Here is a 16,800-nt window from a genome sequence, read left to right as displayed (position 1 = left end):
ATGTTTTCAGGACTGACTGAAAACATAGGAAACTAGAGTGGTTGCTGTGACACGAGTCACGAGGAATCCGCTGGGAAATTAATGAATGAATTCGTTTTACTATTTGTAAAATGTATGTATAGTTTAATGATGTTAATAACTGTATGTGAATGATAATATCTTAAACATAATCATTTTTCTTCCCTATTTAACATTCAGAATGTCAAAATTGAAAGATATGCGTCTATTTTGGCTGAGGAGGACAGCTAGGCCATTTTCCAGGATTTGTAATGTCTGCTTTTAAAAACTATTGAATTATATTATATTCATTTACAGAACAGCTCACTGAAATCAACCATCCAATCGGTTTAACATTTTTGGATTAAATATGTTTTATTCACTCTCAATTACAGATAATGTAAAATGTAATTATGCAATTAATTTTTATGACAGCATTATATTTTATGACAGCATTATTGGGACTTTGTTCCTGTCTGGTGTTTTTAAAATTCACTTTGGATAGATTTTCTTCTCCCAATTAGTTGTTAAGGCAATTACTTCTGTTTTTGTCTATCGGTCATGGTTGACCAATTAATCAAATGAGTATTTTTTTTTTTTTTTTTTCCCCAAGCTGTTTATTTGGCATTTGGAGTGACTCAGGAAAGCTGTCTCAATGTTGCAAAATTAAAGGACTTTCTCTATGCATGACAAGCAGCAGACGTAGCCAGGTTCAATAAAGCCCCAGGGGTCCATGGGGGAATTCCAGGGGGTCCCCATTTTATCTACTTTATAGCTATTCAAGAATACATCTGCAATTTCTGAAAGATCTCTTGAAAATGTTTAGAAGATTTTGAATAATAATTACGTGCGGTGCCGCCTGTTTCCGGCCGGCAGTACAAAGGCAGGGCCTTTAGTCAATGAGGGAGCAGCGTTCTGTGGTGTCACCATAGTGCGACCTGATATATACTGTAAATAACAAGGCACGCAAATTGGCACTTCGACAAAGTGCCAACTGAACTTACCCACCCACATACAATCGCAGTGCACTCTGTTGGCGCACAAGCAGGCCATATATGGCCACGAGTGCACAAGGCGCAAATAATTGGCAACTTGTCAGAGTGCAGTCTAGGTTTGAGTTTTGAGACAGGAGCTATTACTCCAACATCTGGCTTTGTCCGGTCAAAAACCAATGGGGAAACGCGTTCAAAAAGGCTTAAAGCGTGGCCACAATGTCCGGCCTACATCCTGACACTAACAGCTCAAGGTTTGTTGTCCGGTCGAAAACCGGGGGGAAAAACATTAAAAAAATGTCCGCCTTTTACTCCAGGGTCCCATTGGATAAGCTTTGTAGGATGTGCTTTGACCAGGCTGTGACTGGCTAGTGGTACGCTTGATGAAATTAACTCATAAATAAATAGCACCCCTCACTTCACACTAGGTGTAAAAAAAGGTCCGGGCTCTGAAGCGTGACCTACAGTACATCTAGCCTAGATCTGGCTTACATTCTGACAAAAATTGCTCAGTTTGTTGTCCTGTCGGAAAACCCCCTCTGGCCTATAGCCTATCACCGCTCACTTCGCACTATAGGTGTGATTTTTTATTTATTTTTTAAACACATATTTTCTCTTATGGATGTCCACGGCCAAATATATATATCATTTTGGGGGCCCTTGGCATGAAAAGGTTTGCGTCAAAACAAGCAGGAACGACTAGGGTGCTACTGAAATAAAGACCAACCAGTAGAAGGGGCCATGAGGCCTTCTTTACGGCTATAGTATAGCACAGTACTAAATGAAAAATAAAATAAAATGTCAGATGAAATCTGTGATCCACATGAAGCCATGCCAATTATTAGACCTCACCTCATTCTACAGACTGAACGTAGAGGTTGTCTGAGCCATTGCATTGTAAATGAAAGTGTTGTTGAAGGGTACAAACTGGTGGGTGATGATCTTGATTGCTTCTTGAGCAGCCGAACCTCCTACAAATGAAGCCACAGTGTGTGGCTCTGCAGCACCAAAACGACAGAACTCTTGGAGGTAATCATCTTTGATGTTTACCTCCAGGAGGTTGTACTCCTGCAGCAGACTGTTCACACACAACCTCAGCTTGCTGATGTCCTCTTCCACCTGGTGATTGCAGACCCCTGGGTAACGGCAATTCTGCTGAAAGAAGCGATCGACAGCGCGCAGCATGAGGTAGAAGACCATCTCACTGTCTGGGTTGTCCATACATGAGGTGATTTCATCTTTATTGAATGAATCCATGCTGTATTCCTCTGCTAGAGACCTACATCGCACCACCCTCAGGAAGGATGCATTTTTACAGAACAGTTTGACGTCCTTTTCAGAGATGCTCTCTGGTGGCTTTCCCACAGCCTGCAAGATACATTCCACATGCTTAGACACAGCAGTAGCATCCTGCAGAGCCTTCTCCCTGTAAACATTCTGAAGGTTGATGAACTTTTGGGAGTCTGCGATCATATCTGGGATGGTGCCTCGCACAGGCAGGTTACCTGTGCCTTCATTCTGAACGAACTGCTTGACAGCTCGCAGCATCACCCAGAAGGATGGGGTCTGTGATGTGATGTCATTGCACTGTTCACTGTTGAAGAGGTCATCCACTTCAATGGGAATCTTGGTGGGGTTTAAAGCGGTGTTGACGTTCTTACCAGCCTCGTCAAAGTTTTGTTCATCTTCAGGGACACCATCCTCATTCTTCAAAACCCCTTCCTTAATCAGCTTTATTAAGGCTTTCTTTTCTTCTGAATTTTTGGGTGGCTGATTATTGTGCTCAGAGTCAGAGAGCCATTTCTCCAAGTATTTGGCAACAATAACAAGCCATGGTGTGTGACTATGATCCATCTTCTTGGAGCTGTCCAAGTCGTAGGATTGAATGTGTTTTTTTAACTCAGCAAATGGCTTTAGAAGACGCAGATCTTCTAAGGAATTGTCCGGGTGAGACTCAATCACTGTATGTTCTTGCACCACCAGTCTCATGTACCCGATTAGGCCGTAGGTTCTACAAACTAGGAAAGGCACACCTGTGCTCCACAGAACCGAGCCAAGCCTCAGGCATGTGCTCTCTGGCAACTGAACACCAATGACCAGGTTGAACCTTTGAAAAAAGCCTGGGTCATTGTCCAGGAGCTTCTCTGGAGTGTCCTCTACAAAGTTTCCTGACACGTCACTGTTCAGCTCTTGTAACAGCTCAGTGGCAGCCTGTGCCCTGTTCTTTCCAATACAGCTGTAGCTGAGAAAGAAGTTGTTCCCGACATCCTCCCCAGAGACTACATGTCCATCGACGATAGTGAAAGCTCCAATACCTGGAAGGATAAGGTTTTTCAGTATCTCTGTTCCAGATGCTGTTGCATTGATGAGACACACGTGTGCATTCTCAAGGGCCTCTTGACCGTGGTCACCCCACAGTCTGAGTTGTCTGTCGTATTTCTGTTCTTTCGATGCTTTAGCGGCTGCCATGGTCACTCTGCACTGCAGTAAGACTACTACGTCTCCTGATATATAGGCTACACCATTATATGTCACTAGAGCATCAGTGCAGCGTCATGAATGCCACGCCCTATTATGGTATTCATGACGTAAAGAGAAAGCACCTTCTGACTATTAGATTTAATCAACTAGAAAGGTGCAATTCTGGGAAAGTGCAATTGTGGTTGCACTGACGCTGAACATTTATTGCGACCGCAGTTAACTATGAGAACCGGCACATCTTGTCAGTACGTCCCTCTGTAACATCTGTAATGCCTCACTTTTGTTGACATTGTGACATCACGTGACATAACCTCATCAAAGATCAAACCCTGGATATCCATATGAGACTACTGGATCATCGCCTAGATCTCCATATATGGAGCTGACCTCTACATCTGATTCCCAGATGATGCCCTGTTAGGGCAACCACACTAATAGAATCCCTTTTATGCCCAAAAAGGGATACTGACACGCACAGACGCATGTCTGGGGTCACAGCACCCGGTTGGTTCTACAGACAGGGATCTCCATATATGGGCATAAAAGGGATCGTATGTATGATGTCAAACGTCATAGGACTTTCACATAACAAGTAACCGAGTAAGCATGTCTGGGGTCTCACAGCACACGGTTGGTTCTACAGACTCCAACATTTGCACACGGATATCACAGATGTTCTTAGCTGCTTCCCATGCCGTTAGACTAGGGTTGATAGGCTCTTAGTGGCATGTTATGTAATCATCTGATTGTAATGCTTGGTCATCATAACAGTCTCGTAATTACAGGTGTTTAGACAACCATGGTCCTTTACACACACATTAAAAGATTATCGGTAGCACTTTACAATAATGACCTGTTATAAATCATTTATAAACATTTATAAGCAGTTTGTAGATGAGTAATAAACATGAAAAAACTATGAACAAATGTTTAGCTAAACATTTATAACTGTTTTAAACATCATTTACATGTTATTAGTAAGGTATTAGTAAGTAGTAAACTAATCATGAATAAGCCATTTATATACATTCATAAATGATCAATAAATCATTTGTAACAAAAAATTATGCGTTATTTATATGCTATTTGTAGATAAGTAACTAATCATTTACAAGCTATCTATATACCTTGTAAAACATTCCTAATATATCTATAAATCATTAGTAGATGTTATCAAGAGCCCTAATGTAAAGTGAAGACTAGGTCGCAAGTTACTATGAAAACCTCCCCCGGCTGTCTGTCAGTCCCTCTGTCAGTCTGTCCGTCACGTCACACTTTTTGTCCTACTCTAATCTCCGGCACCGTTGCCCCTATCCATGCCAAACTTTGCACACACACACTCCTCGGCTGTCTGTTAATGTGACCTCCTTTTTTTGTTCATGGTTAACATATGCTTCGTAAAACATTCCTTAAATATCTATAAATCATCAGTAGATGCTATCAAGAGCCCTAATGTAAAGTGAAGACTATTCATTATTTACCAGTAAGACTCTAATAGGGAGATAAGCGACGGTCACATTGCATACACAAACTTTAGAAGTCAGTCGTAGCCAATCAGGAGGGAATATGGGAAATGGGACAGATCCATGTTGATGACATGACTTTAGCTTTGTGTGATTTTAGGCCCAAATCTGTAGGAGCAGTGTCAAAAAATGTGTTTGAAAAAATCGGCCTGATGGTGAAGCTAAATGGGACAGATCCATGTTGATGACATGACTCTAGACATACTGTGTTCCGCTTTGTGTGATTTTAGGGCAAAATTTATAGGAACAGTGTCCAAAAATGTGTGTTGCAAGAATCGCTAGAAGAGGGCCATGTGAGAAATGAGGGGTGGAGGTTGTGGTTTGGCAGTCAACTGTCTGTTAATGTGGCCTCCATGTTTGTTCATATTTAACATACATTCGTAACTAATGAATAGTCTTCACTTTACATTAGGGCTCTTGATAACATCTACTGATGATTTATAGATATTTAAGGAATGTTTTACAAAGCATATGTTAACCATGAGACAGCCAAGGAGTGTGTGTGCAAAGTTTGGCATGGATAGGGGCAACTGTGCCGGAGATAGAAGTAGGGCCAAAAGTGTAACGTGGCGTGGCGTGACGTGACGTGACGTGGCGTGACGGACATACTGACGGATGGACTGACAGACAGCCGGTGGAGGTTTTCATAGTAACTTGCAACCTAGTCTTCACTTTACATTAGGGCTCTTGATAACATCTACTAATGATTTATAGATATATTAGGAATGTTTTACAAGGTATATAGATAGCTTGTAAATGATTAGTTATTTATCTAAAAATAGCATATAAATGATGCATAATTTTAGTTACAAATGATTTATTAATCATTTACAAATGTATATAAATGGTTTATTCATGATTAGTTTACTTCTTACTAATACCTTACTAATAACATGTAAATGATGTTTAAAACAGTTATAAATGTTTAGGTAAACATTTGTTCATAGTTTGTTCATGTTTATTACTCATCTACAAACTGCTTATAAATGTTTATAAATGATTTATAACAGGTCATTATTGTAAAGTGCTACCAGATTATCTGTTCAGTAGGAGACAATTTCGAATAAACTTTTGTTTAAAAAGAGCTTGCCTAGGAGTAGGTGACTGTGGTATAAGAGTTAGAGAAGTAAGCTAGCTACAGGCTCTTAACCACATGAACCTTTATCTCTCAAGACAGATGCCGATGCTACTGCCATAAACATAGTAATGTTGTTGAGCCTGAGTTCCTTTTTAGCACAAAAACTAAGAAAAGATTGTTAACTTTTTTCCAGAATGGTTGCATCCTTATTCTGGGCATGTCATCATGACAGGCAAACATTTTGCAAAATTTGTGTTGTGACACATTGTGAGCTTGTAGAAGAGAATGAGGGGACCATAGGCCCAAGTATATGTGACATACACTCTAAGCGAAGACTCAAGAGAAGGCCAGAAATGTAACAGCACAGCAGGAATTTGATCCAGACCTGTGGAGTTTTTTCCATGGGTTAACAGGATCATTTCCTACAATCTTTATCTGTTCCAGAGGTAAAGAAGTGGAGATGCTTGATAATCACAACCGCCTACACACCTGTGGTGGTGAGTAGTGTCAGGTTATGATGACTGCAGTACTCATAAACACACTCACTCACTCTGGTGTGTCTCCCTGTCACTCACTCACTATTAATACAGCATTATTTAATTCTCAATCCCAAACACGAACATCAGTACATCACACACTGCTTACCCACATTCACATGTGGTCTGCAGTGCCACAGAATGTGCCACAGTCAAAGTTGTAAGGTAGTTAGATAAATTAAAGTGTTGAATGCATATGTAATAGGAATTCAACTGAACTTAAATTATTCTATGTAGCAAGCCCATGGAGACCTCTTTTTAAAGGCCCACTTCACCTCTAGGACAACCAGATCTTAGAGTTATTTTTTGTGTTCAATCTGTGGTTTGAGATATTTTAGTATTTCAGCATCACTAATAGATGCAAAATGCATCACTAGTGGGCCTTTGTTTGTTACTATAGAAGAAAACAATTTCTATAGACAAGACAATACAGTCTTCATATTATCAGACAATAATCCCGAATGTCGAACTAGGTGCCATTTCAATGAAATCAAGAGCTTGGGTACATATCAAATCACAAGTCTTATGAACTGAAATATCTCTGCATCTCAGCAGGGGCAGAGTTCAGCTCAACTCCCCCTCTGTATATACTGCACAAACCTCTTTACCTCATCAGATAAATGCGTAGCAGCCAGGCCTACAAATGTAATGCTCTTGTACAAAGACTCTTGTACAAATGCAAGTATAACTTAACAAATATGTTTTTCTATTATGGATATCATTTATGTGATGTGTGAATAAAACAATAATTTTAAAGATGATTGTGTAATGAGTGTACATATACGTCTCCGGGGGTCAAAATATAAATACAGCACAACCTAGTTTAAGCCTCTTGACTGTGTCCCCCTAATGGCTAAACCTGCATGGTTAATTACTAAACAGACTTCTTGTCTTAAGGAAAAAGAACAATTAACAACAGCACCCTATTATTCTTTTATTAATATGCACTTTTCTTTTCGATACATCACTATTTGCACTTTATACACTGAAGTGAAGGCATTTGGCTAAAAAAGACAGGGAAAATAGGAATAAGTGTTTTCTTTTTATCTTAAAAAGTTATGGTCATTTAAATTTTAAATAATTGCCTGTACATTAATTGCCAGCCCTCTGAGAAAGGGATAGACTGCTCACAACATGAGGGGAAGTTACTACTGTAAAGAAGTAGTGAAGACCAACCAGAATCTTCTGGGTCATCTGGCTGATCATGAGTCACTTCATTAGGGGGCTTTCATAACTGGTATAACCCCTTTAATATTTCATTAAAGGGGTTGTAGATCTGCCATTAAGCACTATATGAAACCTGCATTGTTTTCCCTTTCTTCAGCCTCATCATCTAATCCACCAATGCAGCGATTCAACGATATGAACCTCTCAGGCCCCCCACAGAGGAGTCAATTGGCTGGCTGGGAACCAGATTAGCCAAATGACTTCTTCTCGACAACATATTACATAGATCATCGTAAACAATCCGTGAGCCCAATTGACAATACGGAATTTACGGTGATCCGTTTGGTCTAATAATACTTGTCGCATGCTTTGACTTGGTTATGCAAGTTTAAGTCCCCTTCAGTTGACTGTAATACCATAATTGACCTTGTGCCTTCATAATGCAAGGAGCTGGACCACAGAAAGTGTCTTTGTATCATGTCACAGTTCTCTAAAAGTACCCATTTGGCAAATAACCCTCAAAACAAAGGTCAAGTGTGAAAAAAAAAGTAGTATGATGAAAAATGGTTGACGTATGGGAGACAGAATCATAAATCCACCTCATTCCCATTTGAATGCATGACAGAATATAGACCTTTTTCCAGAGCACTGCCATGTAGCTGTGGTGTCGGCGCACAGCCGTACACTCACATATTATAGGTGCCACTTGACACTACAGTTATGGTTGCCGCTCTGAGAAATCGATCTATAGGAGGGGCCGATTTGAGCACAAACTCCAGTCAGCCAATGATGATTGGAAAGGAGGAAAATAAACCAAAGACAAAAGATAAAACTAGTTTGCAGAATCAAACCATTAAAGGGATTAAATCTTTATGATTAATTGGTCTAAAGTAACAAAACAGAGCAGTGTTCCGCTTGTACTATATAGTGGGCATTCAATAATTTATCCTTTTCATTTCAGGAGAATTCAACATCATTCCCTACAACATCATTCCCTACAGGTGAAGAAAACGTAGTCAAAGTGAGACTGAGAAGGTCCGTTTGTAGGAATAACAGTAAATTACTTTTAGCCCTCCCACCCCCCTCCGAGCATGGATCCCATGAGTCCAACAAACTGTCGCCTCCATAGTAGATAATACCGTCCTTTAACTGGTTGTTTTCCACAACCCTATGCTTCAAGTCCAGCTTTAGCTTCACTCTTCCTTCTTGTGTTCCACCACTTGTTCGCTTTGTCTTTAGGCAAAGAAGACAACAAAGACTATGAAGAACACGATGAGGACCAGGAAAATCTTAACCATCAGCCAGCGGTTGGATGAGACTGACTGGAAGTATTTGAGGATCTCGCTGTGTGCCATATCCACGTTCAGCTGGGTGTCCTCCACGTTAGCATCAATCCTGCAGGTCAAAAGGTGTATTCAATACAGGAGGAGCAAAAAGAAGCAGCCAGATACTGTATCTGACATAACCGTGTCTGTATCAGAGCCAGGTAATAGTCAATCTCCTTTAACCACTTAAGCCCCATTTTATACTTTATCAAATGATTGTGTCATGCGGAGAAAATAGCTAATCTACAACACATTGTGAGCTTGTAGATATGTTATTTTCAAATGATTTGTAACACGCCTACATATTAAATGTAGGTATTGTTTACTATACAATTCACGTTAACAAAATATTAATTGCATAGTGAATCATTTCATTAAATTCCCTTACTACCCATTTCCCTTACTGTCATTTCTGTAACATTCTGTTATTTCACATTCTGTTTCAAGAATAAACCCTCTTTCCCGTTTTCTTCCACCTCCCTGGTTTACTTCTGTTGTTTGCAGGGGCGTCACGGAGGTAGATCTGTTATTTTTGAAAAGTCGTGAATGTGTGCAAATCTTTGAATATATGTATTTTTTAAGCATTTGTAACTCAAATTTTGCTTCTGGGGGGTCCCTGAAACTAAATATTTTGAGATGGGTGTCCGTGGCCAATACATATAATTTTGGGGGTCCTTCACTTGAAAAAGTTTGAGCACCACTGACATAGAAACATAGGTTTTTCAAAAAACCGTAGAAGGATTTGAAATATTTAAAGACTTGTACTTAATGTTCAAGATTTTCAAAAATAGCAGATCTACAAGCTTGTATATCTGATATTTTTCCAATAGTTTTTTCCAAAATAATGCGAATACTGCGTTCCCAGTCTAAATGGGTTAAAGTTAAAGCCCCTCCCCCAAAGAAGAACACTCGTGGGGGGCCTGGAGTGAATCCTTGTACCCAGGACCCAGAATTTGGTGCGACACCCCTGGTTGTTTGCACAACTAAACATTCCTCCATCTTGGCCTCCCTCTCTCACCTCTGGATGGTCTCTTCTTGCTCCTTGACCATATGGGCCAGCTGCTGGAATATAGAGCCTAGCTCCACGATGGTAGTCTCAATGTTCTGCATGGTGTCTGAACGGCTCTGGATGTACGAGTCCTGCAACAGCACAGAGAGAGGAGAGCCATAAACCACGGATACCACTTACTAGCATTTGCAATAAAATAAATAACTTAGGAATTGTTGTTTTCATTTATGAAGTTTGGGGGTGATTACTTCTGTTTGCCATCACTGTCCTTGATGACTGATTGTCTACAGTACGGTTCCAGTAAATGTGCAGAGGCAGCTATAACCGAGTGTGTATAGGCTATCTGGTAATCAGAAGGTTGACAGTTTGTCCCCTAGTTCTCCCATTCTGTGTATCCCTGAGCAAGACTCCCAGCTGCTCCGTGGGCACCATATTAATAGAACTGCTTCTAATATAGTTAGGATGGGTGAATGCAGAGGACAACTTCAACTTACAGTATGTGCCAATGTTCTGTGGCAAATCCCCCAACAATAACTAAAAAGACACAATTATTATGTATATTATTATTATGCACGCTTTGTTGCTTACCTGCTCGTCAATAAGCTGGAGCTGCATCGGGTTGGCTTGAGAATCCATGTCGATGGCCACCTCGCCCATACTTCTGCTCTCATCCTGCATCAACACCGAGCTCTCTGAAAGAGAGAAAAACACACAGGCAGCTGAAGTGAGACAGAAATCCCCAACGGTAGCAGGAAAAAGCAGAGAGAACAGCGGGTACACACACACACAAGCGAGTTATACCCGCTGGGAGAGTCGAACATTCCAGGGAAATACCTTTTGAGGTTGTATAGCCCTGGTACTCATTGCGCTGCTCGCGAACTGCATGCGGCTCCTGGGCCCCTTTTTTGCGGCTCCCTAAAATATTTTCATGTTTTATATTATAGGTGACCAAATACAATGTGAATCATTTATATTACCTTTCAGCGGTTCGTTATGTATGGCAATAGCTAGCGCTTTGAAAAATGTAGTCCTGTAAAGGAAGCGTATCAGTTCCCTGTTCGCTGGTAAATTTACAGGGTCTGTTGTAATTAGCCATCATACTTGTATCCTTAATTAAAAGTTCTAGCGGGAGCCAGTGTTTTCCAATATTGCGACAAAGCAGCAGCAAAGAAAGGAAAGCTATGACAGTGTGATTGGTGTCACAGCATATATCTTAAGATTCAGAGACGCATAAGAAAAACAGAATGAGCAGTTCTAAGTCAGGGAGCTGAGTGTGAAACGACTTACTGAAGTTGTTGGCCATGAGAGGAGACGTGGAAACAGGAGGCTGAGAGAAGTGCTCTCTCCTGCTCCGCTGCTGTTTCAAGTTCTAAAAGAGGGAAAGAGAAGGGTGGTTGCAAACTAAGTTAACATGAAGCAACACATTCTTATAGAAAAACCTTTCCATCTGTGGTAGACAGGAAGTGATGGCAGGATACAAAAGGCACACCTTACCTCTGTTCTGACTTCCAGGACTGACTTGAAATCATTGGACATTGAAGCGAGTTTGGACTGTTAAAAGAGAAGACATAACTTAGTCAAACATCTGGATTTGAACCCAAGTCTGCTGCACAAGAGCTGATGTTTTTAAATCACTGAGTTAATGAGTTAATCGCTGTGTGCTTGCTCAAGGGAGAAACTGAATTGACCTACAGGATTTTTTTTTTTGTCAAACCAGAACCAGTATTGCGTCGAAGGTTGTGTCTAACTTAGGCACAGGATCTGAATGTCTCAATAGAAGAGCAGGAAAAACAGCAAATACATTGGACAAAATTATTCTGACTTCACCCATTTTCAACTTCTCAGTTCAGTATAACGCCTACCAGTGATTGGGCTTTTTTTTCTCCACCAAACAAGGTTATTATTCTATGTTATTTTTTTAAATTAACATTATAGCATGATAACTTTCCAGGAATAGAAAGCCTGCAGTTTCTAGTAGCTTGGATTCCGCATTAATGATGATCACTGGTAGGTGGGTTTCTGAACTATCCACAGACTACATCTGAGAGACAGACCGAGTGAGTAAACAAAAATAGTTCCAGATTATAATGAGCTCCAATTATGTCAAGATGGGTGAAAATAACAGTTAGAAAAGAAACACTAGACACAATAGCAAAAATGAATTGACTGGTGGTGAATCTGTGCATTTAGAAAGGGTTTAGAGCAGTGATTTTCAACCAGTGGTCCTTGAGGGGGTTCCAGGTGGTCCCCAGCTAAATGATGGAGAGATGGTAACCAATTGGACTCTTATAGATCTTCAGCGCTTGAGTAAAATTTAATTCATTTTACGCTCAGTTAAAATTATTGTTAAACATATGCATTAATTATTTACAAGAAGTCTACACAATTATATAATGCAGAATAATTGTTATTTTGATCAACGTTTGCATGTTATCTCTCCTATGGTACCACGTTAATACAGCATGGAATTAATGACAACAAAACTTGGGTTTGAGAGGCTAAATCTCATCAAATGGTGGTCCGTGGCTCAAATGCCAAATAAATAATGGACCTAGATATAAAAAAAATAAAAAATAAATAAACACTAGATAAAAGTACCTGTAATGAGACCACTATGGTGCTGGAGTGAGTCTGGATGTGTCGGCCTCCTGGGGCGCCACGAGACCTCATCAAGTCCTGCAGCTGGGCTATCTGTTTGTTTAGACTGTTGATGTCCTATTGCACACACAGTTTTACTTTCACTTAACATGTTTTTCATATTGAGCAAATCTGCCTTTAAATATTCATATTCAAAAATACTTTTACACATAACTTGGGTTGGGGGGGGGGGGGGGTGACAGACTCACTTGTTTGATGATGTATGTAAGCTCCTCAATCTCCACTGCCTTGTCATCAAATAGCGATTTTCTTTTTGCCACTGCAATACCAATGCAACAGTATTTCACTTGAACAAATTAGATTGTCACAAACATTACCCCAAATGTATATAACATTACCAATTAAACTGTAGCAAATGAGGATAACTTACAAATAGTGAGCTTCTCCAACTTGGCAAATGTATTGCTTAAGTCTTTCCCAATTCTCCTGCAATACAATCAACAAATATTTTTTTAGTTTCCTTCATCACCCACATAACATGAGAAACACATTACTCCAGTTGATGTCATGGGGGCCGTACCACCATAAAGAAACAGAAGAATTAGATATAGCAGTATGTCTGCATTAGGGATGGGTATCGTTCACCTTTGAATCGATACGATACCTTTTTCGATACCTGGGAATCGATACGATACCCTTTTCGATACCATTTTCGATACTTTTTATTTAAGTTTAACTGCTCTACCGCTGAGGTGATGATGTTGAACACACAGTGTGGCGGAGCGGAGAGTATAGACGTTGGATAATCATCATAATAATAAACTATCCAACTTAAGTAGCCTACTAAAGCAGTCATTAAACTCTCAGTAGCCCAACTGTTACAGATGTGACCGGCCAGGGGTGCGTTCCAGAGTATCGAAACGAGGTATCGTTTGTTTTTACGTGAACCGATACCCGATAGTATCAACGTCATGCAATCGATACCATTAAAAGTATCGCAGACGATACACATCCCTAGTCTGCATACTGAATATCACCCATTACAAGTGTAACATTATGCTAAAGCAAAACAAATAAGACAGAACTTGTTTAAAGTAAACTCACTTAGCCATGACCGTAAAGTCACTGCGTTGCTTGAGGGCACTGAGCGCTGGTTTACTGGGTTGGACTCCATTCTGACATGGAAGAAACAAGAAGTTATATGAACTTGTGAATTCATTGAGAGTATTAGAGTGAAAGAGAAAGTAAAGCTAAACATATTGTTGGTGATTGGGTCATACTAGCCCTAGAATGGCTGTAATATTTACATACATTTCATGTATTCAATGAACACAGCCATAGCTGGTAGAGCCAGCATTACAAGTTAGGCATGAAACGTGTGAAATATCATAGCCATTCTAGGGCTAGCTAGGATAATACAAGCAAGTCTCATAAAACATACCTGTCTGCCCTGAAGAGATTTACAGGCCGACTGGAACTCGAGGGTCCGGTCACGGCAGGTCATGTTGTCACCGGCGTGTCACCAGATGTTAGATGTGGGTGGATGTGGGTCTTTGTATGTCCAGTGTATTGTTATTATCATTAACTACCAAGAAGACCTATCCCCAGGTGTGGACGGCTCTCACATCCGAGGTGGTGAGTTGTGCATCAACATGTTCATCTGCATTTCTGTAATAGAAGACATCAGATTTCAGGAATTGTGTAGGCTCCTAGTGTGCTGCGTTACTCGCCGGAGAGTCTGGCTCTTTGGCTGATTGGTAACGTACGCGCCTTGTTATAATGCAGCCTGGGTTCGCCTCCCGGCTGGATTGCAGTCATGCTACATTGGTGGAAGCGGTCTTACGGCAGAATGGGCAGTCGCGAGTGGGAGTCGACAGCACGTTACCCCCAGGTTTCCGGCACGCGTGGTCACGCCTCCAGGTAGTAGGGGTGACGACTGTAGGCTCCTAGGGTGCTGCGTTACTCTCCGCCGGAGAGCCTGGCTCTTTGGCTGATTGGTAACGTACGCGCCTTGTTGTGGCCCGGGTTCGCCTCCCGGCCGGATCACAGTCATGCTACAATTGTACGGTTCAGGAATTGTACTGTCATGTATTTTCCTATTGTGGACAGCTAATGAAGATTCAATCAAATCAAAGGATTGCTATCACAACTTATCTACTAACTGATCCCGCTTAATGTCAACAAGTTTTAAACAGACAATGAGTCAGTAGTTGATCATATAAACACATCAAAAAGGTAGTACACAGCAGGCTTGTCAACTCTCCTGGATTTCCCAGGAGTCTCCTGGATTTTGAACCCCTCTCCTGGGAGTCTCCTGGATTGGCAAATCTCCTGGATTTCTCCTCGATTTTGTATCATACTCCCAAAATTCACCAGAACACAGGAAATGACATCTACTATGTTAATTTTTTTATGGGGGAGGACCCCCAGACCCCCCGCTTTAGGGTGGGGGCAATGCATGCAAGAAAGATCATACAGATATTCACTTAAAGATGAGAAGTCATTATTAAAGATGTCCTTTGCTTCAGTCATCAAATCTGTACACCTACATTTGGCATTTTAAGGCTGAAATTGTACCCATGCTAGTAAAGCAAGCCTGAAAAGTATCAAACATGCGCACAAAATTCACCAGAACACAGGAGATTAAATCTACTATGTTAAAAATGTTCTGGGGGAGGACCCCCAGACCCCCGCTTTAGGGGTGGGGGCAATGCATGCAAGATCATATAGATATTCACTTAAGTAATGACTTACAGATGAGACGTCATTATTAATATGTCTTACTTTGCTTCTATCATCAGATCTGTACACCTACATTTGGCATTTTAGTCTGAAATTGTACACATGCTAGTGAAGTAAGCCTGATAAATGTATCAAGCATGCACAAAATTCAAAATATCTATTAATGCGTTTTGGGGAGAGGACCCCCCCAGACCCCGGTTGGGGAGTTCCGCGCACCCCCCAAAAAATAAATCTCCTGGATTCTGACAGTCCAATGTTGACAACCCTGGACTACACAGTATCCTGTGTAAATTTAAAACTGCGAGTGTAGAAAATGGAACCAAATGGACCCGTGGCCCTAACACATGTATATTTAAGTGTTAACAAATGGAACCAAATGGCAGGGCTGCCAACACTCATTCTGGACTCCTGGATTTGGTATCAAACTCCCAAAATTCACCAGATGCGATGCGACCAGAACACAGTAAATTGCATCTACTATGTTAAAAGTTTCTGGGGGTGGACCCCCAGATCCCTGGATGCTTGGGGGGTGTGGGCAGTGCATGCAATCATACAGAGATATTCACTAATGAATTCACTTAACTAATGACTGGTTAACTTATAGATGGGTCTTACATTGGTTCAGTCATCAAATACATTTCAGTACGCCTACATTTGGGATTTTAATAGTTGAAATTGTACCCATTATTTTCCAATGCCACTAAAGCAAACCTGATAAAAGTATCAAACACACATAATTCAACAGAACACAGGACCCCAGACGAAAAGTCTCCTGGATTCTGACAGTCCAATGTTGGCAGCCCTGCCAAATGGTCCGATTTGTGTCATCTGTTACAATCTCAGAGTTAACTTAACACTGACAATTTTACTGTGTACTAGTGTATTGTGTGTACTGTGTAGGAACGTCAGCGTCAAGCCGGCCGGGTATTGGGTAACACATCGACAATAACTACGCAGAAATCTCGCCAACGGGTAAATAAACACAACATAGGACAAACTCACGACACAACCCAACATGAAAACAAACCAAAGTGTCACCCTGGTTGGTGGTTGGAAAAGAGGCCTGTGGATCACTCACAGCTGACTCCGGCCTGATGATCAGCTCACGACGATGCTAAGCTAGCGAAGGCTAACGTCACAGTCCGTCTCGTCTGGGCGACCGTATCGTAGCAAAACTTCCACCCGAACTAAACCGCTGACGTGTGGACATAACGTAGCTGCGCTTATCGAGAGAGATAGGGCCCGTTCCAACTCACCTGGACCCGTATTGTGGAACATTCCATGAAGCTTCGACGTGTTTCTAGCAGCCACAGCCGTCAGCTCCAAATCCTTCTTCTGGAGTTAAAGTTCCA

General features: G+C 41.1%; 2 protein-coding genes across 4 annotated transcripts; both read right to left on the bottom strand.

Annotated features, from left to right (window-relative positions):
* Window positions 1–1,847: 1,847 nt before the first annotated feature.
* On the bottom strand, window positions 1,848–3,458 carry LOC308301791 (NEDD8-activating enzyme E1 regulatory subunit-like; the record flags this gene model as incomplete). The annotated part of the gene is made up of 1 exon (XM_080745897.1): window positions 1,848–3,458. One exon carries the CDS (start codon window positions 3,456–3,458, stop codon window positions 1,848–1,850), a length of 1,611 nt encoding a protein of 536 aa, XP_080602023.1.
* Window positions 3,459–8,865: 5,407 nt separating this feature from the next.
* On the bottom strand, window positions 8,866–16,800 carry stx5a (syntaxin 5A). Of its 3 annotated transcripts, none has more exons than XM_080745772.1 (12): window positions 16,705–16,800; window positions 14,148–14,374; window positions 13,811–13,881; window positions 13,137–13,192; window positions 12,955–13,025; window positions 12,707–12,823; window positions 11,603–11,659; window positions 11,396–11,477; window positions 10,943–11,023; window positions 10,697–10,800; window positions 10,118–10,239; window positions 8,866–9,169 (listed from the first exon to the last, which is right to left on the bottom strand). In XM_080745772.1, the coding sequence occupies exons 2-12, from the start codon at window positions 14,208–14,210 to the stop codon at window positions 9,010–9,012; spliced, it is 984 nt and encodes a 327-aa protein (XP_080601898.1). In that variant the 5' UTR covers window positions 14,211–14,374; window positions 16,705–16,800; the 3' UTR covers window positions 8,866–9,009. The 3 variants fall into 3 exon arrangements, with proteins under 3 accessions (XP_080601898.1, XP_080601899.1, XP_080601900.1); XM_080745773.1 differs by lacking the exon at window positions 16,705–16,800 and adding an exon at window positions 16,527–16,691; XM_080745774.1 differs by lacking the exon at window positions 10,943–11,023.

Source organism: Nannobrachium achirus (genome assembly GCF_963921795.1).
Source record: "Nannobrachium achirus genome assembly, chromosome: 17".
NCBI classification, from domain to species: domain Eukaryota; kingdom Metazoa; phylum Chordata; class Actinopteri; order Myctophiformes; family Myctophidae; genus Nannobrachium; species Nannobrachium achirus.
The sequence above is the reverse complement of the archived record's forward strand: the minus strand, read 5'-3'. Positions and strand labels throughout refer to the sequence as shown.